Source organism: Apostichopus japonicus, chromosome 18, assembly GCF_037975245.1.
Source record: "Apostichopus japonicus isolate 1M-3 chromosome 18, ASM3797524v1, whole genome shotgun sequence".
Lineage (NCBI taxonomy): Eukaryota > Metazoa > Echinodermata > Holothuroidea > Aspidochirotida > Stichopodidae > Apostichopus > Apostichopus japonicus.
This window is the reverse complement of record NC_092578.1, coordinates 2,775,267-2,798,518: the sequence shown is the minus strand read 5'-3', so window position 1 is coordinate 2,798,518 and position 23,252 is coordinate 2,775,267. Positions and strand designations below refer to the sequence as shown.

Genomic DNA, 23,252 nt, shown 5'->3' with positions numbered 1-23,252 from the left:
TTTGCATAATTAGTCAATAATGACTACACAGCCTTTCATTGTGTAACCATACCGTTTGCATAATTAGTCAATAATGACTACACATCATTTCATTGTGTAACCATAACGTTTGCATAATTAGTCGATAATGACTACACATCATTTCATTGTGTAACCATAACGTTTGCATAATTAGTCGATAATGACTACACAGCCTTTCATTGTGTAACCATACCGTTTGCATAATTGGTCAATAATGACTACACATCATTTCATTGTGTAACCATAACGTTTGCATAATTAGTCAATAATGACTACACAGCCTTTCATTGTGTAACCATACCATTTGCATAATTAGTCGATAATGACTACACAGCCTTTCGTATGTAACCATAACGTTTGCATAATTAGCATACAGTATAACGGTATCTTCAAGCGGGACGCTTACGTTTTGTAAGCTGCGAGAAAAATACAGATAGTGTTTTGATTTCAATTGTAACAAAAAATATAATATGTATTTCGAGTTTGTTATTCAGGGCCTATAGTGAGAATTTGTCGCTTTCAAAACACCCCACACGTCACATTTCGGTATCCGTATGGAATATACTTATTCTGTCTGTAAGGTGGACCGAGGTTGAACGATGTGTGTGGGTGGTCAGGATCGAATTTAGTTAGTATAACGATAAAATACATAAATAGATAAACAATATGTAAGCAAACTTATACCGGACCACATGCCACGCGAGAATTTAAACAAAACGAAAATGTCCTTTGACTTTTAAGTAGAAGGTCTTCATAGAAAGTCAGGGCTACGAATAGATGCATGGTTGCTAAATCCCGTCGTGAAGTTTTGAACAGAAAACCTGGATAAATTATAAATGTTATAGCGACGTTTATAATCTAAAAGAGGTTAATGTCAAAGTGGGATTAGCCGCTAAGTAGATATGTGGTTTAATCTAATCCTGCTCATGTAACATATAGCAGAAACGTGTTTGTATACTCTTGTTATTATCGTGTAAATATAAGATACAGGACTGGAAATGAAATTAGAAGAATGTTTTTGGACATTGCAACCTTTTGGTCGAAAGGATCAATGATATATATATATATATATATATATATATATATATATATATATGACAAATGTTATTGCTTTACTGACAGTCTTACTAGCGCACACTTAATAAATGATAATTAGCCCATATAACTCATAAAAAATGCAATTTCTCTCTGACATATCTTTGGTCTTCAATCCAGTTGTTTATCGTCATCATTAACAACTTAATTGTTTGTGACCGGGCCATTACACTTTTTGATGTGTAATGACCTAGGTATTTTCCGATTACAGTTAACTCTGTCCCTGCAGCTGTTCCTCTCTAACCGGTGTTAACATTTCTGTACGGAGTCTGTTTAATTACCGAATAAACTTGCTAACTTCATTGTGGTTTTATATATATATATATATATATATATATATATCTATATATATATATATATCTATATATATATATATATATATATATATATCTATATATATCTATATATATATATCTATATATATCTATATATATATCTATCTATATATATATATATATATATATATATATATATATATATATATATATATATATATATATATATATATATAGGTATGTATACATTTATTACGGAGATGCAATGCGGTTATATATATATATACATATATATATATATAGGCTCTATAACGGAGAAGCACTACGTTGATATTATTTGCACATAATATAATGTTTAGTCTATAAACCCTAAACTTTAATGAATATTGATGTTATCAACTTTAGCACACTGTTCATGCTGGTGGTACTATGTTATCAATAACTTACTGACAATATACGCTGTGATATATCACTGCAAATCTGTATAATATACACCCTATATGCATCATAACGATACAGGAATGGTGGACCGGGGTGTCAAGGGCTGCTCCACAATTTTATATATATAAAGGAGGAGCGGGGCCTTTTCGTCGATTAAAACCGACTCCAATGTTGAGGGTCTGTGGGTCCTCCCCAGCAAAAGAAAAAGATTTTATACTTCAAATGGTGTATTCTGAGGTATGTTTAGACTATAATTTATGTATATTATTAGGTTTTGCATATTTGTGTGAGAGGTTAGGGGGGGTGTAAACCCCACACCCCTGGAATCTGGAGTAAGAATGCTCAAGTGCAGTCACTTGGTCATCGTCAGTATTTGGAATAGACAGATGAGGCATAAGGGCTCCAAAGATCAAGAGGCATCCGTGAACACTTGCACGCAAGACATATCAACTTTCTATTCAAGTTTCGGGTTGCGCCTGAAAGCTTTATGTAGGGGTGCCATGGGGAGGTGGGGGGGTTCTCAGAATAGCTCTGTTTTCTGACAACACAAGAAAAACCTACTTTTTTAGCATTCCTTAGAAATCACAAGACACATTTTAAAGCTATGGGCTATATAATCCTGACACCAGTGTAAAATGAAATACGTTTTAATCTGGAAGTTAACGTGAAAACAGTACAAAATTTGGTACTTTCCACTCCAAGTATTATTGACAAAGGTCCGAGTGGGACCGACAATTCTAGTGTATTTTCTAATACAGTCCTCCTTAATTGTTAATCATGAGTCATATCTTATTTATCTGCTTTTAGTCATATAAAGATACATATATATATATATATAGATTTATATATATATAGAACAGTGAAAAAACTTCCAGCCTCCACCGGGATTCGAACCCGGGCCTCCCGCTTTATATGCGGACACCCTAACCACTAGTCTATGGACGCTGATTGTATGTCCAGAGGTTCGAAACCGGTAGGGAAGGTTGTAATTCCACTGTAGGCGTTTGTCACCTGTATCGAACAATACTAGTTCTGTTTTGGTGACATATTTGCCTTACTCAAGAGATCAAACATGATGCTAATCAACTCAAAATCATTTGTGATTCCTAAAGCCGGATCTCAAAAGAGATACGTTGAACAGACTTTGTTAATGAAATGGAGGTAAACGACAAAGGCGTAATGAGTTGAAAAATCCAGAACAGTGAAAAAACTTCCAGCTTCCACCGGGATTTGATATATATATATATATATATATATATATATATAATAGCTAAGATTCAGTTATTACATAAACTTGTTTCCCTCCCTTGCTATCATCCTATAGCTACTGTGAACGAATTCGAAGTATGTGATTGGCCCCCTTAGAAATTTGTGGCAATTAGCGCATCGTACGTGACGATGAATTCACAAACTTGTTACGGGTCAAATCAGTTTGCGTAGATAAAGTTTCAAGGGATTAATTAGGGAGCTTATTTGAAAGAATAAATGTCACGCGAAGCGATATGAAAACATACGGAAAAAATAACAAAAGTTGAATTTTCACGCTTTTGTTAAAAGCATTAGTAGTTACAAGAATAAAACTTATTTTGAGATAATTGGATCTACAGGGAGAGTAGCAGACGGTTAAAACGGCCTCCTACCTGAAGGAAGTTGCTAACAATTCCCTCCTACATACCGATATTTGTGCTAATTGAAAGTAACTGAGGGAACTGTAGGCAACTTAAATTGAAAAAAAGGGAGTACCCGGTTGACTTCATTATTAAAAACTTGTATTAAATTTATACCTCAAAGTAACACTCGGGGTATTATTTAGCGTTAAGGGATCTGGCTAAGAGGTACATACGACATTAACAATATGAAACAAGAAGGTGCTTTAGGCTTATTTAAACCGGTGCATATAAGGGTCGTAAGAGGGGGGGGGGCGGGTAATGCAGTACTCCGCCCCCCACCCCATCAGGAATACATACCACGTCTCCGTTCAGCCAACCAACATTCAGGGGAAATCACGCCAAGAAACCCTCACGTCATTGACTGCACTACAAACCATGACTACATTATAAACGTCTTTATTTAAAGCAGTATTCAATATTTCATTCAGCTTTATGAATCATCTGAAGTACTATGCACAATATTAAGAGAATCAAGTACATAATATATGGTAAGATCCTTTAAAGTTATATTCAGGTGTCCAATTAACACTTGTAGAATCTAGCTGAGAGGCCTACGAGAAACTGACACTTAATACAAAAAGAACATTATTGCATCGTTTTGTTTTTGCCATTTATATATATATGGAAACGATCTTTAGACGATAGACATTCTATTAAAGATTTAAGATTAAAGTTTAAAAGTCTCATGAAGATAATCTTTGAGGCATAAGACAATTGAAGCAATGTTGCTTATAACGTTGTTAAAAATAAAAAGGTAAATTGTCTTTTTATTTGAAATATGAACTTTAGGAATCGTTCGCTCAGTTCTGCTTGACGTTCCAGAACCTCTTTCAATGTTGGTGTCATATTCCAAGTAAATATCGCCGAAAAGATGTCTACCCTTTGATTAGACCTATTTGGCGTTCCATAATTCGGTCGTGATTGGTTTGAATGGCATCGCATGACATATCCAGCCATTACAATATAGCTTCCTCAACAGGTTTGGCTGATAGGATTTCGATTAGTTTTAAGTAAGCATCGGATTTCACTCCCGTTATAAAGCAATACACAATAGTAGCATAGAAGATAGGCACTTATTTGTAGGCCTATGCTGTTGTAGTTTTTCAGAGGCAGACAATTTTGTCAAAGTAAATAACCAAGTAAATGATATTATCAACAGGAATATATTCAATATTCCGATTACAGACATTTTGTGAAACGATTATAAGGTATTTTATACTTAACTGTCAAATGTAGTTGTAACAAACAATAGTACAATAGAACTCACCAAAAAATGAGTTTATTTCCTTATAGTTTCTCTCAAAACTAGAAAGACTTTCAAGAAAAAAAGAGAGATATCTAGATAATTTTAAGCTTTTTTTCGAATGAAGCAGAAAGCTGATGTATCAATTGGAACTGAGAACGAAACTTCTCATCCTGCTATAGAAGAGGGGGAAAAGGACAAATATAGACATATCTTAAGACAGAATAACGTTTTGAGAGACATTTCAAGTATCGTAGGGTAACAATGTTTGTTGATAAGTTTGAGTTTTCTTCTATATTTCCCCTTGGTCTATGACGAGGGCGAGAACTGGTACGATGGAAAAGTACGAATATGTACATTAGTATATACTGTATAGTTTAGAGGCCACATACACACATTTATAAGTTGCCAATTTTCTTCCTGCAGAAAAAAAATGAACTGTGATATTAAAGTATTACATAGTAGAGATAAAAACAAGTACCTGAACATTATCTCTGTAAATCAGGTCTCTTTTATATTTGCATTATTTTGACTTTTTATACACCGTGTGGGGTCTCCGCTACTTTATACTTAGATTTCCAAAAATTTCCAATTATATCTTAAGATAAAATCCTTTCAATTGTTTTTTTCTCCTTCTAAAATTTCCCCAAATGTATATGTTATACCAAGGGCACTAAAGTTGTATGTACAGGTTCACTGGGGTCAAGTACGTTCTATACAAACACGTTGTAAATCCTAATTCCCTGAGTGTTGTTTACGATTTTGTTTTATATAAGTGCTCGGAATGTGGATGGGTTTTTATGTAAGCAGTTGTAGTATAAAAGTTTATCTTTACACATTTTTTTGGGCTCTAAGAGAGAAAAAAAAAATCAGGTATGGATAGAAATATTATGACTATTTATGAATTATTGACAGTGGCTAAGCGTTCCCTTCATCTGGAGGTCAAAACAAAAATTATTCCGGTACATCATGTCTTTCTCTGGGAACTTTAAGATAAAATCAAATGAATGACCTACTACCTAGTTTATGTCGGATTCCGTGATTGTAATATGTATTGAGGGTCTGTGTAAGCTCTGGTTATACGTTACCGTAGAACAACTGGTTCCATAGTTTTCGTGTACTGCTATAGCCAGAGGCAACAAACCATGCTTGTGGCAAGAATGCTGAATAAATATCTGCAAATATTACTATATATGTCCAAATTAATGCGAAAAAAGATTTTAATATGTTAAAAGTTTAATATGTTAAAATGCTTGAGTCCTATACTAACCAATCAGAAACAACGTATATATAAGCTTTTGAAAGCATGTCTATACAAACAAGGCATTTTAAATTGAACATTATTGGTTATATTTTGTGTCGGCTGTGCACAAATAAAAAGGGTGAATTGAATTGAATTGAATTGAATTGCATATTTGGATTAAAAATAATGATAACAAATGTTTACATTTGGGTTTAAACTTTCGAAGAAAATAATTGTCGTTTTATCCGGAATCGTCCAAATATTTCATCTTTGTTATTGTTGCATGGGGGAAATGACGTTTATTTTGTGAATGCTTCTACCTTTGAAGTTGGAAAAGAAACTAAATAATTGTCAATATATATATATATATATATATATATATATATATATATATATATATATATATATTATATATATATATATATATATTGACAAAACGACTGGAACTTTCAAAAGTTGCCATAGTTACCGCCGCACGTGCGTTCGTTAATCCTTCATGATAGACATTGCGTAATCGGGAAGTCAGGAGTAAGTTACATACATATAAGATTGAAAAAAAGGATCTTATTCAACATTCACAACAGGTTGCAGTGGTGGTTATTCGTGAAATGTTTCGTGGAGGATCGAATACGTGAATGGGTTTTAAGACACCCGTGATTTTCGTCTTGGGGAAAGATTGAGAATCTCTTTAGACTTGTAGATTGCGTTTTGAGGATGGTTCAACAGCGATAGGTGTCTCATTCGCTTCGAGTGTCAGGTTGATAGTTGGATGACAGCCACCCAGGAAGTTACAAACAGGATATCTACTCTAGATACACTCCAGCTAAGACTCATGAATAATTCATGTCATTGGTTTAGGCTTTTAGCTAATGACTGTTGTAAATTTAAACGATGGTCTTTGATTGATTTAGTGGAGTAACAACAAAGTTTTAGAAAATTCTGACCACATCAACAACCAACCAAAAAAACAAAAAAAAAACTAATTATCTGGAAGCAACCGGCTGAGTTTTAGAGGTAAGTTACCCCTATCTTACACTAACGGGTATAATACACTCATTAACAAGTGATCATTGATTTAAGAGCGAATAACTATCAATTTGTTACAGTAACCTGAGAACAAAATCGACAAAACGGCAAGAAAAAAGACAGAACGAAAAAGGAAAGAAAGAAAGAACTGAAAAAAAACTTTTTTTCTTGCAATTGCTTGGCTAAATTCAGTAGACAAATACATACGGAGCATGCATATTACAAGTATTATTTAGTCTATAAATGTATGGCCCATTCTTTTGACAGATTTGGCGTGCCAAGAATACAACATGTTATGGTCATTTATACACCATTGGAAATCGCAGGATTGTGGCCTCCTACACTGAAGAAAAAAAATCATCTCTTTGAACACGCAAAAGACTTTAACATCATTCTTAAGAATGTCATGTGTTAATTCTCAATTGAGTCATTCAAACAATGGAATGGAATGAAATCTTAAGCTTGTATAGAGGTTCATTTGGGGTTTAGAATAAATATCATATATTGGATATGTACGGTAGAGTCTTTGAACAGTTCTCAGTAGAAATCCACGATGTTAAAGCACTCTTGTGATTTCGGTTGACATTTAAGGTATATACAAATATATAGCACGCCATTGCACATCATACAACAGGTATGCTTGTAAATCTTAATAGAGAACAGCTTTGTCCAAAGAAGGAAATTTTCGGCCTAAATCTAACGAGTATTCTTCAAAATTATCAAATAAATCAAATCTAGGACAAAATTTGGTTTCTTATATAAAGCATAAATTTAACCATATGGTAACTGTATTTGCGTTTCTAAAATATTCCGTCGCCCAGACACTTCGACATACCGTAAATAATACCGATCGCATACAAAATCAAATCGGAAAACTTCAATTTGTTCATGGAATGCACTGTGTCTTCATTATTTGAAGTGCAACTAATAGGATGTTAATAAGAATACGATTCTTTTAACTTTTTTATCCAAAATCACCACAATAAGCCTCTGTGAATAATATTTTCCTTTCGCTTTCGTCTGAGTAACATAAGTCCTCCCCTCCTCCTCCCCCCATCCCCATCCCCTCCCCCGCCCACACACACTCGTTCCCTCGAAAGATTTAGTCTTTATAAAGTCTGTTTTCTTGTACTTATATACTGTAAGATGTGTTGTACTTTAACTGTAAGTTGTAGGCTAATTATGTAAAGTGTATGTATTTATGCATAAATCGTCAGTGCAGGTAAGTGTAAACGTATAGCAGAACATATTTCGGCTGATTTCTTCTCCGTTCCGTTACCGGGGTGTGTGTTGTGATATGTGTAACATGTATTGGGTTTCACAGTATAACGTTGCATGGTTATGACCCAGCCATGTTGCATCCAAAAATCAGTAAGATACCCCACCCCTCCCCCATCCGAATAATCCATCTATATAAATAAGATATATTTTTATTTCAGTTGTATTCTGTGTATATATATATCCTCATAGAGGTTTTAGAGGCTGGCGGTAACATTTTACCAAAAAATTTAAAAAAAAATGATTATAGCATTGTTACATAGAAACTTACTAGGAAGAAATATAGAAAGAGAATATAATAATAAGAGAAAGAACAAAATAATAACACTAGAATAATTGTGATTAAGACCGGTAATTACCAATTTGACTTTCTTAATATCAAGTTATTTCATTTTTTTTAAGCCATTTCAGTAATTTCTTTTTATCTCTCACAAATATTAGGTTATTTGTCACTGTTTTATATTTTGTAAAACCTCTGCAGTTTAAAATCACGACATAATATATGTTGAGTTTTCATGCAAAATGTACGTTTTTAGTGTGATTTGATACCTGGCCAACATATTGGGGATATTTCTCTTAAATTACTCTAATTATGAATGTTCTTGTAAAATTCATGAACCATCACTATTTAAGGCTGACGCACTTTCCTAAAAATCAGAACTAAATATCAGAATAAAAAAATGTATATGATCACTCTGCACCCTCCCCGCAACCCTTCCCTGTCAATCACCCCTCCTCCACTCTCCACCGCCCTCCACACCCCCATGCATATCTTTCTACCTGCCGCGAACGGTTGGGCTTGTCATTTAAATTGAGGACTCCAAACCTCTCCATTGTTACTGCATATGGTAAAGACTTTTCATAACAAGGTTCGCTTGTTCACCGTATACGGTGTAAGTTTCCAGGATACACGGAAAATGTCGTTCAATATTAATAAATATCACCAGCATATCCTGGATTCAGAGGAAACGTGTTTGGTGGTGGTTGCGGTGGTGGTTTGCTGTAAGGGGGAGGGGGGGGGGGTAGTGAGGAGAAATTATTCCCTAAGCTGAATATCTGATCAGCGCGTCATTAAAACTGGACACTAATCACACCATTGTCTGTTTTTTTTTTATCGCAAATGTTTGGAATAGAACTACCTTTCCACCTTCTCCACCCCATAATCCTGTCTCATACCTATGACCTTGGTAACGTTCAATTGTCCATCCTTCGATATGTAAATAAATGTATCATTATATTATTTATTAGACAATATTTGCATTCTGTAACTTATCGATCACACGCACGGAAATTGAAGATATCGCACTATATACATTATCAATACCACATGTAACCTTGTTTACATAGTACATAACACTGATTTGACTCTGATAGATACAAATGCAAGAGAAAAAGTTTTGAACATTTTCACGCTTATTTGTTTCCAAAATCTTGATTTTATTATTTATTACCAATTATTTCTTGAAAATATGAATTAAAGCCACATTTAGTTCAGGGAGTGATTATAATAATTTGTTAAAATGACTTTTATTTACCAATTTAATATTTTTGTTTGATACAAGCATATTTTTTGATTATATATAAGATCAGACATTCAATTCAAAGACATACTTTGCCACATTTCGTCCAAAAGCTCTCTCACAATTCATCGAACTCACTCTCTGATCAAACCAGAGAAAAAAAGAAAAAGTAAAGAAATAAAATTGAAATTGCCGTATATTTTCAATTCCAGTGCATTGCACATGGTTCAATACACTTCGAAGTGATGGAGAAGAAATCTTCCCCTCGAGCTGTTTTCTACATTAAAATCCCACAATGCATCTTCTATCCTAACATATATAAATGTATAGCCTATACCGGTACCTTTATCATCTATATAATGTATATGTATGTATGATATACAGTTAACACAAAGCATGTGAAATCGTAAAGTGGGTCACGTGATAAGTAGGATTCCTCGCGAAGATTGAAGTGCTTTTACCGTCACAAGACTGTAGCCGATAGCTTGACTTTGATCTATGTTATTGTTTACACATGTATACTGCTCAGATATTTACAGATAAATCAACCCTTTGAATCAGGAAAGATATAATTGGCTCTAATCTATTAATTTATATTTATACAATTTATAAAATTTTTCTTTTCGTCCTCATTTACTAAAATTAGGCCTTTATATATGTGTATATATATACATATATATATATATATATATATATATATATATATATATATATATATATATATATATATATATATATAGGCCTATGGCTCTGCAGTGGCACACGATTAATCAACTTTTTAATCTAATTAAACCATTTCTTCAATCCATACATTTGAGAAGAATTAGAAGAAATTACCTAAGTATTTTTTTTTTTTATCAAGTATAGCCTCAATGCTTACATTACAATCTCGCACACATTTACATTTATAGACGTATTTGGAAACATATGTATTTAGTTATGTGATGTGTGTGTCTTCTGTTAAAGTCAGTTCTCGGTAATGTCGACTTTGTTTTTACAGTTATATATGAAATTGAGTCGATGCAATTTAAAAATCTGGCAAATAATTTTGGAATCTTTCCCTAAAATTCAGACCTTGAAAAACGCCACAAGTGTTATAGTTTTATCGATTTTTTTTCTCTTCGGGTTACTTTTGAGGAAACGCTATCTTTCTCGGAGGTTCAACAACTTGGAGAGAGAGAGTTGTTGGCATTTTTCAAATTTGATTGATAATGCAAATAAAACGACAAGACTGTAATAACGGTCCTGGTGAAGTGCCCACGAGTAGTTAGACATTTTGGACAATATTTAGATCTCGTCCGTTTTGAATTGCACCAAATTTGACGTAATTAGATCGTAGGAAAACCCGTTGGGTTTGGGTTTTATTGTAATTTTTTTTTTTTTAGTCTTTTGTTATTGTTGAGGTTTGTATTCATACATCAAAAGTCACACGCATTCTATAGCGTTCGATGCGTGTTTGAAGAATATTATAAGATCGGTTATATAAGTTGAACGTTCTATAGCGGTTCTGTTAAAGTAAGATAAATTTTGTATTTAGTGTAAATTAAACTATTTTTCCCTTCTTCTTTTCTAAGGTTTGTTTCTCTTTATATATCTTTATATATCATTTATCATGAAAAGCTTGTTCGTAACAAAAAAAGCTTAATTTCCTCAGAAAATGGAGGACTTGTACTTCATTAGAGAACCCGGAGATATTTTCACGTGATATTCTGGTGGCTGAAGTTGATAACCTAGAAAAGAATTACTGGAAATATTCTGCATGTGCAGGTCAGAACCACACCCTCGTATCATTGTGTATATGGTAAAGATATCACTTTTGTCAAATTTGGTGATATTTGGTGATATTTCATCTGGCAACAACATCTACTGAATGATATCATCACAACACTTGAGTTGATATGTGTTTGAAATATTGAAATCATTTATCCACAGAATAATAATATTTCTGCAATAGAGTTGCATTTTCATGAAATACTATATACAAAGAACGTTGACAGTGTATAGCTAACCTTGTAAATGGAAAAATATTTCAGGAATAAGTTTCTCATTTTTGTCACAAATGAAAAAAAAGAACATATACTAAGATTTGCGTATACGATTCATACATGGCGTTTTCGAGCTATTGATAGTTAAAATTGTGACAGTTCTCATACCATTAGTGAACTTGAAGCAAATAGGTGTAATATCATATAGTTGCACCCTTTCAGCAAAATGTTGTGTGTTTCATTAATTTATTCAGGTGATTGTTTTTACATAAAATCGGATCGGGTTCGAAATGTGCAAGTTAGGGGATGTGAAGTTATCAATATCTCAATTACTGTGTATTGATATGTTAATGCATCTTAATTGAGGAGAACAAAATTGGATGTATATTTTAAAGAAAGTACCTCAAAAAAATTGTCAATGTGCATCTATGACATCACGCCTGTTTGCGTCAAAATCAATTTTGGTACAAAACATGTCAACTTCAAAATGCTGCTATCTCGCAAACGATGCATAGGAATTGAACGCAAATGGCACCAGGATGCTCAGAATATATGTTCCACTCTCATCAGCCAAAAAATCAATTTTTCCTTTGGACTTTCCTTTTAAGAGTAGACGAGTGATTGTAACTCAAATAGAACGAGTGCTAGTTATACATTGAGGGACTTTGCATTTGTTAATACTATACACGGCTATAGGTCAGAATCGGTGACGTCACAACCAACGGAAAATGTAACTGCTTTTATATAGACATATATACGTGTGTTTATACGTATGTTTTAAACACTGCTGCGTACAGCATATAGACAATTTTACATCATAGGCAACACACAACACAATTACTAAAAACATTCAGTTCCATTTTGATTATTATTGTCATAGTTCGCTATAGACGGTATAGAAGAGCCTGATACCCTTAGAGGTACAAAATGACAATGAATTCACGCCTGTGAGAAAGAACAAGTCAACGGCATATACGTCATTCATATTGATTGGGGACCTTTTTTGTCTTTTAAGAGTCAACAGCATCGTTCTTGAATATCTAACGTATACTCTCTCTTTTGTGTTTTCGTTGTCGATTATACATAAACCTTCACACATGACCATGATGCAGTAATTAAATTACTCACCTTTAGCGAGTAAATGTTGCTAGTTTTAATTCAATTTACTATACTATGGGCCAAGTCATACAAAGAGAATGTCTCTAACTATACATAACTTACTTTAAACCTTTATGCATAATCGCTTCTCGGCCTTTTGGCTAAGATCATGTGTAGTATCTGTTCCCTTCGGGAATGGTGATACACACCTGACGATGATCACACAGTCACAGTCCCGATGCAAGGGGACTGGGGCTGAGAGCGGATCAGTCGTTTGGTAGTTTGGTTTTCGTGCCCAGGTTCTTTCCTGGGTGACTTTTTCTTAAAAAGTACCTTTATGCATAATTTTGTAAGGCTAAGCATTGTATAGTCTTAATAGCCTAAATGAAAATTGTTAATGAAAATTGAAAGACCTTCGTGATCACGTGATTAGTTAGATTCTTGTGAGCATGGAAATATCGGGTTCACGTGACCCATAACATTTAATGACTTCAGTACATTAAAATTGGGCTGTTAAATATAACGCATATTATACCAGTAGTAACATGGCTTCTAGTTTGCCACTTACAAGCAAATTATATAGGATGTACGTTCTTACTACAGAATACATTCAAGCATGCGCACATAACCTATAATTTGATATCGAATAGTTTAGGACATAGTTCCTAATGGTATAGCCTCCACTCTTTCTTCCCTGTTCCCTACCCCCCCCCCAACCCTCACCCCATCTCCAACGACTTCCTCACATTTTTCTCCGTGGCCTCTCTTCCACATTCCCCCGATTCCCCCCCCCCCCACCTCACCTTCTCGCCCCATATCCTCCCTCCTGCCAATCTCCCCTTTATCTCTCTCCCTCTCGTCAATCCAAATCCACCCTTTCCTCCTTCCCCCTCCTCCCATCTTTCATCTGCACCCATCCTGTCATCCTTCCATCCAGTTTACTTCACTATTCCAATACTTCGCATGCACCAAATCCAGTTGCGTGAATATTTCGAGGTCCGTGTAGGATCTGCGCGCAAATACATGTTGTCCAAAACACATGCCCGTCTACGGTCCCAAAAGGTCAGAAACATATAAATATAAATATAAATATAAATATAAATATAAATATAAATATAAATATAAATATAAATATAAATATAAATATAAATATAAATATAAATATAAATATAAATATAAATATAAATATAAATATAAATATAAATATAAATATAAATATAAATATAAATATAAATATAAATATAAATATAAATATATATATATATATATATATATATATATATATATATATATATATATATATATATATATATATATATATATATATATATTAAATATATATATATATTTATAGAGGAATAACGAAAAAACTGTTAAACAACTATGCTACATTTAGAGAAAGGCTGGATCTCGAGTGAGATACAATAATTGAATTAGGTAAGTGATTGGAAGTAAAACAGCCAATGTTTGGTTTTTGCAGAGCTTTCGAGCAAAACTAGCTCTTCTTCAGTGCATGATCACCGAAAGTGACAAGGAGTAGCAGGAATTGAAACTGTTTTATGGAGGAGATGTCGGCATGGTTGTAAGGGCAAAGCGGCTTACTGATTTCTGCTGAATTGAGCAGAAGTTTTAGAAATTCGGATTATTTTAATCCGCGTCGGATTATTTTAATCCGATTCCGTCGTAATTGTAAAGGAATTGTTTTGGTTTATATATATATATATATATATATATATATATATGTATAGCCTCAAGCCTTCTCCACTACATATGTAACAAGGCGTTGCTAAGTTAGGTTACCAGTGTCATTTCAAATAAAGGTCTAGAAATGAACCGTTGTATCTCTTCCCCTGGGAATTAATTTTGCGCAATACATCTGGTGACATCCCTGCGTTAACAATTTCATTCATATACGATGATATATAGAAACCGTACATGCGGGCAAAGAGCCACTTGAGCTTCTAAATTGAACGTTGTGCTGTGTCGCTTCGTTATTCTTCAATGCTTCCCGGTCGTTTCCGTTACTTCTACGAGTTGTTACAGTTCATTACAGACGTCGATGGACGGTTTAATCAAAACCACTCAAAATGTACCCAAAAAAAGAAACAAAATGTAAAGAAAAGCACAAAATATCACATAAAAAAGTTAAACCTATAGTACATAGGTCACGTGATCGAACATGGGGTGATGTCATAGTCAGGTTGATTGTGTTTTAAATATGACATATTTTGATGAAGAACTCAAAAAGAGTATTCTCATAAAAAATGATATTAGTTAAAAATATATTACAGAGAACTGTCAGTTTATAAAGATCAATGACTTTCTTAAAATATCGAAAAACTTCAATTTCATCATGGGGGCTAATCAAACTCGAAAGTGTTTTTACTCACGTGGCGTCCCTTAGCGAGATCTACTAAATTTTAGTGGTCGAGTGAAAATACTTGTGGTGAGGATTATAAGTGGGGGACAAGACAAGGTTATTTTGTTAGTTGCCGAGATCCCCGACTAAGACAATAACTTACCGTTCTCTTCACCACATCCCGAACCGATGTAACTGTTTGTTAAATGATGACATTAGGCATAGGCACAACATTAATGTTACTTCATCAATTAAAGTGACTCGACAGAAACCATTTGGTCAGTTATTCAGATGCAACACAGAATTCAATAAGAAAACATAAGACGTATTTACAATGTAGTTCAGCTTATCATGGACAAATGTTGTTCAATGACACATCCAAGTGTGCTCTGTTGTTGATATGAAGTATAAACGACATGTTTTGGTTGACTTATATCAGGGTTGTCCAACCTACGGCCCGCGGGCCACAGTCCGGCCCGCCGCAGGGTTGCGTCCGGCCCGCCAGAGATGCTCTACGGTGCGAAATTTAGTGAGCAGATTTATTGATAACAATTTGAAGCTATATAATCAATCATTCGAACCTTCTGGGTCCAAAAAACTGCATACAGGTCAGTTTGTGTGACACTCTCGGCGGAGGTGGGGGGGGGGGGCGGCTGGACTTTATTCATCTGTTTTATCAGGAAGGAAAATAAATCAGTGCGCTCCGCGGGCAGTGCTCTCATTTTGTTGCCTTGGGCTTCGGGCAAAAAATCAAGCGTAGGGTTCATGCGACCCCGTCCTTCATCATCAATATTCCATGTGGCCCTCCTCTGCAAAAGGTTGGACAACCCTGACTTATATACTAGAAAGGTTATGAATAGGATTAACATTAACAGTAAGGCCTCCACTGAGGGGCCTACGTCATCATTAATATTTATCCTTAAAGGAACATTCCAGAGATTAAATATATATTAAAAAGTGAATAACTTGAAAACTAGACTAACAAAAGTCAAAGCTTATATGAAGATATCTTTGATGTTTTGACCTATATAGTATAGCTTTATCCTTCAACTACGTGATTTCAACGATCGTTTTTTTCTTAAAATCCTGATTCCGTTAGAATGAGATAAATATAGCCTATAGTATATCTCTTTGTCAAAGTAGACGAAAATATTACTTTTACTGGCGCGGTGGGGTGGGGTGGGGGCCGAGTGGGAAGGTCAGTGTCCAACAAAACATCCGCTACACCTTTATAGTTGATATATGATGACCATTTCTGCATTATGAATGATTTTGTTATTAAAATTTCATATTGTATGAAGGTAATAAAATATATAACCTTTTCGCATTTCGCCATAAAGATATTTTGTATAAGGTTACGTTCGTGATGTTCGTAAGTAGTAGAATAAAAAAATATAAAGAATCTTTATTACGCAGTTCCGAGAATTATTGACATTTTGTAACGTAATGATATAAAACTACCGTCATCGTCGATATTATATAAATCATGTTAAAATGTCATCCATTGTTACAGTTATCCAATTTATAAATATTAATGTCGTGTTAATCCTGCTGTGACGTACCATAAACGTAAACATATTATACATATCCTTACAGAGAGACGTGCAGTGTGCACGTAATTCATAGAACAAATTAACCTTAAGTCTCTCTATGCTAGCGTGTTTTTTTTTGTCGATCTTAATAATCTTACAATGTCCACATCGGTCTTTTACGAGCAGACACAGACATGTACCCCACGCCTTTCAACAAATGTTAATCGCATCACACAGTAAATGCACCGACCGTCATGTGGTACATGAATGCAAGCACACCAAAAAAAAAAATATCTTGCCCTTGGCATCAAATTTCTTCCGTGAAGTACTTCTGAAGTATTGAGACTCGAATGTTGAAGAAATTATGTTTATACATAAGAGGTACTCGATTCGAACTTACCCTAGTAGTTTTTACGTTCTCTCGAAAAATCATGTCACACTCTGATAAGACTTTGCTGCGATGTATTAGAGCGAAAAACGTCCCCTCCCCCCCCCACCCCTTGGGGATATTGTTCGACAGAATATACACTGTATTCATTTATACCTCGAAGCTGCTGGAACGTTTTACCTGATCCACAGTGGCCGAGAAAATGAATATTAATTAAAGGGATTTCCGGTGCCTGAAGTTGATTGTTGAACAAACTTGAAGGACATTTTCTGCATCTTTAGGTGAAACCGTCATCTTAATAACATTTTGTTAAATCGTTGAGATACAAAATATCAAAACCGTTTTAGTTTTACGCTTGCATCTCTTACACCGGCATGATCTTTGGCTGTGGGCAAACTGCTAAGAAACCAAAATTTCTTTTAACATAAATAACATACTTCAATGAACAAACGTTCCAAGACTTCTTTTTTCACCAATTATTGAAGGTTAATGTGCAATTACGTAATGAATAATCCATTCAGTTGCTAATGGTCATATTTTTTCATGTTAGTTTTAACTGTAAGAAATAAATGATTGCAAACTTTTAAGATTCACGAGTTTTACTTGAGTAGTTGAAATGACATTTTACCAATCATCTAAATGCAGGCTACTCTGGTGAAATTTCATTATTGAAAAGTATGCAAAAAAGTTAAATCAAAATCAACCAAAGAAAGGCTCCTTTGAAGTCATGAAAGCTATGAGTTTTTCTTTGTTATAGCTGTATGTGGTCATGTTGGTATAACATAACCATTAGGACAATGAATACTGCTAGCTTCAACATCACGTGTTTTATCAAGAAATGTCAGCAACATAAAATAACGCGCATATATATATATATATATATATATATATATATATATATATATACTGATGATATGTACCTTAGGTCGACAGTTTATGGTAAATAGCTTTACAATGTTCTCCGTCCTCTAAAATGTTCACTTAAAAGTTTTGGTTAGGGTCGGTTCAGGGTTAGGGTTAGAAAAAAGGGTTAGGGTTAGATTAAATTTAGTGTGTAAGTCAATGTAACTGTCGACCTAAGGTAGGATCCATAGTTATATATATATACATATATATATATATATATATATATATATATATATATATATATATATATATGTCAATAGGTCAATTGAAGTCATTGCCCCTTTATCTGTATATTTATTTACACTTTATTCTTCCCAAGGTTTTGCTACACTTAAAGGAAGTGTGTCAGCTAACTGCAATAAGTACGATACTATAATGAAACGTATCGTCGTTAAAGTATCAAGACTTGCGTTGGTCTAATGTCTTCTAACCCCCGTGATGCTGTTTTCATTTCACAAACGTTTTACTTCATTAAGGGGGGCAAACCCGTTATAACCTCTCATTAGCCTTTTACTGTTTCCCCTCATGTGATGGGTAACTGATGTGCTTCCTTGGTGACAGCAACAACAACCAAGATAAAAAAAAGGAAGAAAAAAAAACACCCTACTGCATAGAACAGTTCGAAAGATTTCGACATATCTATGAGAGGTCTGCCGATAATTCGATCTCCAACTGTGAGAACGTTATTTTTATATAATAATACTTGTTATTTTGTGAGTTCATATACAGCCCTAATTCAGCCTAGTTGTGAGTTTTAACCAATCACGTTGATTAATCCGACGTTAGAATGGAATAAGCCGCCTAAAGTCTCTCACACCTTGCTCAAGAAATGACCCACATTTGAACGTTTCAGTATCAATATAATACAGTTCGGTTGAGATCATGGTTTGGGAAAGAACTGCCCCTCTATAAGAGTCATCTGTATATCAGAACAAAAATGAATGTTCTCACGTTCATCCTTTTAGATTCTCCCCCTTTATGTCCTCTCAAACTCTTTCCTGCATCTTCTTATGCTCTTTCTGCGTCTAACGATTTTTTTTTCTCCTCTGAAGTAAGTGAAGACTTCAAAGCGGCTTAAAATCCGGTGTCTATTTTTTTGGGCTTGAACGCTTTCTTACATATTCCACATCAGTAGCCACTATAGTACTGAACCAACTTCATTATCTGTTTAAATTTTTTTTCTCGAATTGGATTGACAAAATATGGTAAAGAACCATATCTATATATATATATATATATATATATATATATATATATATATATATATATATATATTTATATATATATATACATATACATATACATATACATATATATATATATATATATATTTATATATATATATATATATACATATACATATACATATATATATATATATATATATATATATAGTACGTCATAGTACCCTTTCCACTTTTTTTTTTTTTAAGGAAAAGTCGCCCAGGAAAGAACCTGGGCACGAAAACCAAACTACCAAACGACTGATCCGCTCTCAGCCCCAGTCCCCTTGCATCAGGACTGTGACTGTGTGATCATCGTCAGGTGTGCATCACCATTCCCCCTCGAAAGGGAACAGATACTACACATGATCTTAGCCAAAAGGTCTTTCCACTTGTATTAGGTATTCTTGTCTCCCACACTTATAGAGCATTGTAAATGTCATTCATTCGTTTTCAGATATAGGCTATATGTTCCTGTATATATGAATACTATTATAATTTTACTTGTTTCTTTCTTTCATCTCCTAGCTTTAAGTGTTCTGTTTACTACGATTGATCATATTCCTACCGTAACTCAACAATATATAACTGCGCAACAATGAGTGTCGGGAACGTACCCTGCCCTGACAATTCCAGGAGCAGTATTATTCCTTATGACGTCACAGGTAATAGCTCATTTATGTATATATGCGTTTAAATGGAATAAATTGTAATTTTTTTTTTCTTGCTCCACATAAGGCAGAATTATATAACTAGTAATGGTATACCTGATAAAAACACCAAATGCGTAATAAATCGTGCATGTGCAATACGAGTGCTTTGTGTATGGCTGTTCTGCTCGCTCTTTGGAATAAATGCATATTTATCTTAGTGTCACCATGGTAACAGGTTTACGCATATTGCCCTTTGCCCCACTCCCTCAGCCCTTCCCTTGCACCCAAACCCTTCACATGTGCTTTATTAACCGCGCTCTTTTCTAACGCCCTTTCTGCTTAGTATATACATTCGTTGTACCATCACTTGTCACTGTCGTCTATGAGATAGGTTGCAAGCGTTATAAATCATAACAAAGAATATTGCCACGCACTTATCATCTCAAGACAAGACAAGTAAATGATGCACGCACATCAGCTGCTGAGTAGAGAGGACAACTTTAGGCGTCTCTTTTGGCGTTACCACACCCCTAGGGGGCACTTTGTTTCCTTCCAATCCATACATTAAGATCCCCAAAGACAAGCTCTCTAAGCTAACCCGTAATCATTTTTCATACATATGCGATTTGTCAAACATTTGGAGTACTAAAGGGATCATAAAGAAAATATATCAAAAGTAAGAAAGAAATGAAAGCTTATAACAGCAAAACTTTGATCAGTATAAATTGACTTTAAGCTTCTGCATTAATCAAAACAGATTGATTAGAGGATGACAAGTAAGGCGGGGGGGGGGGGGGGTGTTCTGTGTATTGTTCAAGTTTACTCAAATGTCTGGCTAAAATCTGGAATGGGAACATTAAAGTATATTTTAGATTCGATGAATATTAAATGGTCTTATGTAGCAGCAAAATGCTTGTATGTTACATATATAGTAGCGACTATGAAAGAAAGTCTCAAGGACGAACAAAAATAACCAAAATCCTTATAGCTATATAGAACCTATTATTTATATTATTATAACTATAGATTCTTTGTTAAAATAAAATGGTGGACTAAACTAATCGTTTTTGAGAACCCTCTTTACCCAGAAGATTGTAGCAAATAAACTTGCAGATTGGAAATATGCTCATCATATGTTTGAGAGAATAAATTTAAACGTATATCTGGAAAAGGCAGTGAAATGGAATAAACTATAAAACTAATTTCCAAAGCCAACCCCAGACTCATTTCATAGTTATACCCAACCCCCTTCACCCTTCCTTCCCGATGGCTCATTTAAAGATACTGAGTACGATGTTGGTCTGTTTGCCAACAAGTAAAACAAATAGCACCGATCGAGGCTGCACTACAACAACATTCGATCACCCAATCGCTAACTCCCCCTCCCCACCCCCTCCAACCCCGCCACGTCAAACTTCGTCACCCCCTATCTTCGTCAAGAGATATTGGTTCGTTCGTTAAAGAGTTTCTGTTGCCTTCTATCAACTCGTCAAATACAAACTGTTACTCCTTTATGATAAATTAACAACAACAATGTGCAATGCATTGTAGTCGTGTTATGTGCGATCTCAAAAAAAATTATGTTTAAATAATGCTGTGTTGTCTCTGATGATCTCACTGAATTATTATTAACTGCGTGACCAATAAGATAGTTCAGTCAGGGGGCTTTCGACGCAGGTCCCTTGGTTCGGACAGTTTGATTGATGGACATCTGATGTGTAACGAGATTATTGCTTTTAAGCCTACACTGAACCCTATTGATGTAAGGGGGTTGGGAAAAAGCCACTAGATAAACCCAAGGTTTGAATTACGTTAATGATGAAGATGATGATGGCGATGACGATGACGATGACGATGACGACGAGGCGACGACGACTATTATCATCAGTCTATCCAAATCAAAACTTGATTTGCTCCTGTTATAACCAGGCACATCTGTGTACTTTGAATTGCTTTCTCGGCGAGCGTATAATTTTAACAAACTGTGCAAATGTCACGTTTTATACGCATATTACGTATGGAGCCCTGTTAATCTTATCAAGGAAAATGATTTTATTATTTTAGTTTAGGCGAATGTCTTCCCTTGAGATTCTAACCCCTCCCCCGCCCCCCCCCCCCAATCGCTGTATCTTGTATGCTACGAGGTGTGAGTCACGTAGACCCCCGTGGGAGGTCAATTCAGAGATAGTAATTCTAACTTCCTGGTGTTTTATCTTTGTTCTTTCATGATAAGCGGCATTCTTTCCCATATCTGCATCTAGTTTTGCAACAGACAATTGTCTATAAAATATAGTGTAGAGTCGCAATGACACCACCTTAACACCCTATCAATCATGTCAACATCTATTTTTGGGCATCAAATGATAAAACAATAGAAACTTTTGGGGTTATATTAGTACATAATTGTTACCTGTGGTTACATGAAACTTTCATAACGCTAGTAACCTTCTCAGTCTGTATAATTGCCCTTTAACTAAGGAATGCTTAAGTGACATAAATTAAGTCATACTTCTTCTCAATATGACCAAATCTACTGTCTTGCTAGGTACAAGTTTAACTAGGGCATTGCAATAGGGGCGCGTTTACTCATCAATATGTGTATGGCGTCTTATTCGCTTGATATCTGTACCAATAAATAACAGGTATAGGCCTACGCTTTGCAACTGTCCACCCTTCAGCTATAGAGGAACACCATCTCTGTTTACTACAAAAAACAAACAAAATGGAAGAACAACTGAGGTAGCCTAACAGCTGGTGTGTGATGTAGGCTAAGCCAATAACGCAGTCTGAATATAAATGATGATACCTCACCTCATTGTTAATCTCTTGTTATTCTTGTAACGTACTTTTCTCTATAGTCTACCGTACTTGTTCTGAATGCATAACGCTAGTGTACACCCACCTCCGATGGACCAATTGCGCGAATTTTAAGGGTTTTTTTTTCTTCAAATGTATAGACTCATCTCATCAATCGTGCATTTTAATTATATCATAAGCTACTGAACACAACGTCACTGGGTAACATGAGACAATTTATTGATGGCAAAGTTATCACGATATAATTGAAATCTTACCCACGTAATCTGCCTGTTTCACGGTATGGCTCAGTTAAATGCGGGACGGGGTTACGCCTACTTAGGACTAAATAAGAATCTGAAAGCCAACAGACAAACTGTTTACGAAAATTAACTACAAAAGTATTTGGAAAAGTGCAACAATCTTTGGCATAAAAGAAAATAATATTTTTCTCTCCTCAAAACGAAGACATCGTATTATCACTCTGGGCAAAAGAGAAA

General features: G+C 34.7%; 1 protein-coding gene and 1 pseudogene across 9 annotated transcripts in view; both read left to right on the top strand.

The window, feature by feature from the left end:
* LOC139958521 (PDF receptor-like) overlaps window positions 1-23,252 on the top strand; it is a 97,813-nt gene that overhangs the window by 53,074 nt on the left and 21,487 nt on the right. For 8 of the 9 annotated variants that reach the window (XM_071955637.1, XM_071955633.1, XM_071955635.1 and 5 more), the window contains one exon: window positions 19,832-19,968. In XM_071955637.1, coding sequence (XP_071811738.1) covers window positions 19,902-19,968 — 67 coding nt within the window. In that variant the 5' untranslated portion in view covers window positions 19,832-19,901. Of the gene's footprint in view, window positions 1-6,982; window positions 7,003-19,831; window positions 19,969-23,252 lie in introns of those variants that run through there. The other variant, XM_071955638.1, reaches the window with a different exon arrangement.
* Window positions 13,037-13,246, top strand: LOC139959201 (U2 spliceosomal RNA; annotated as a pseudogene).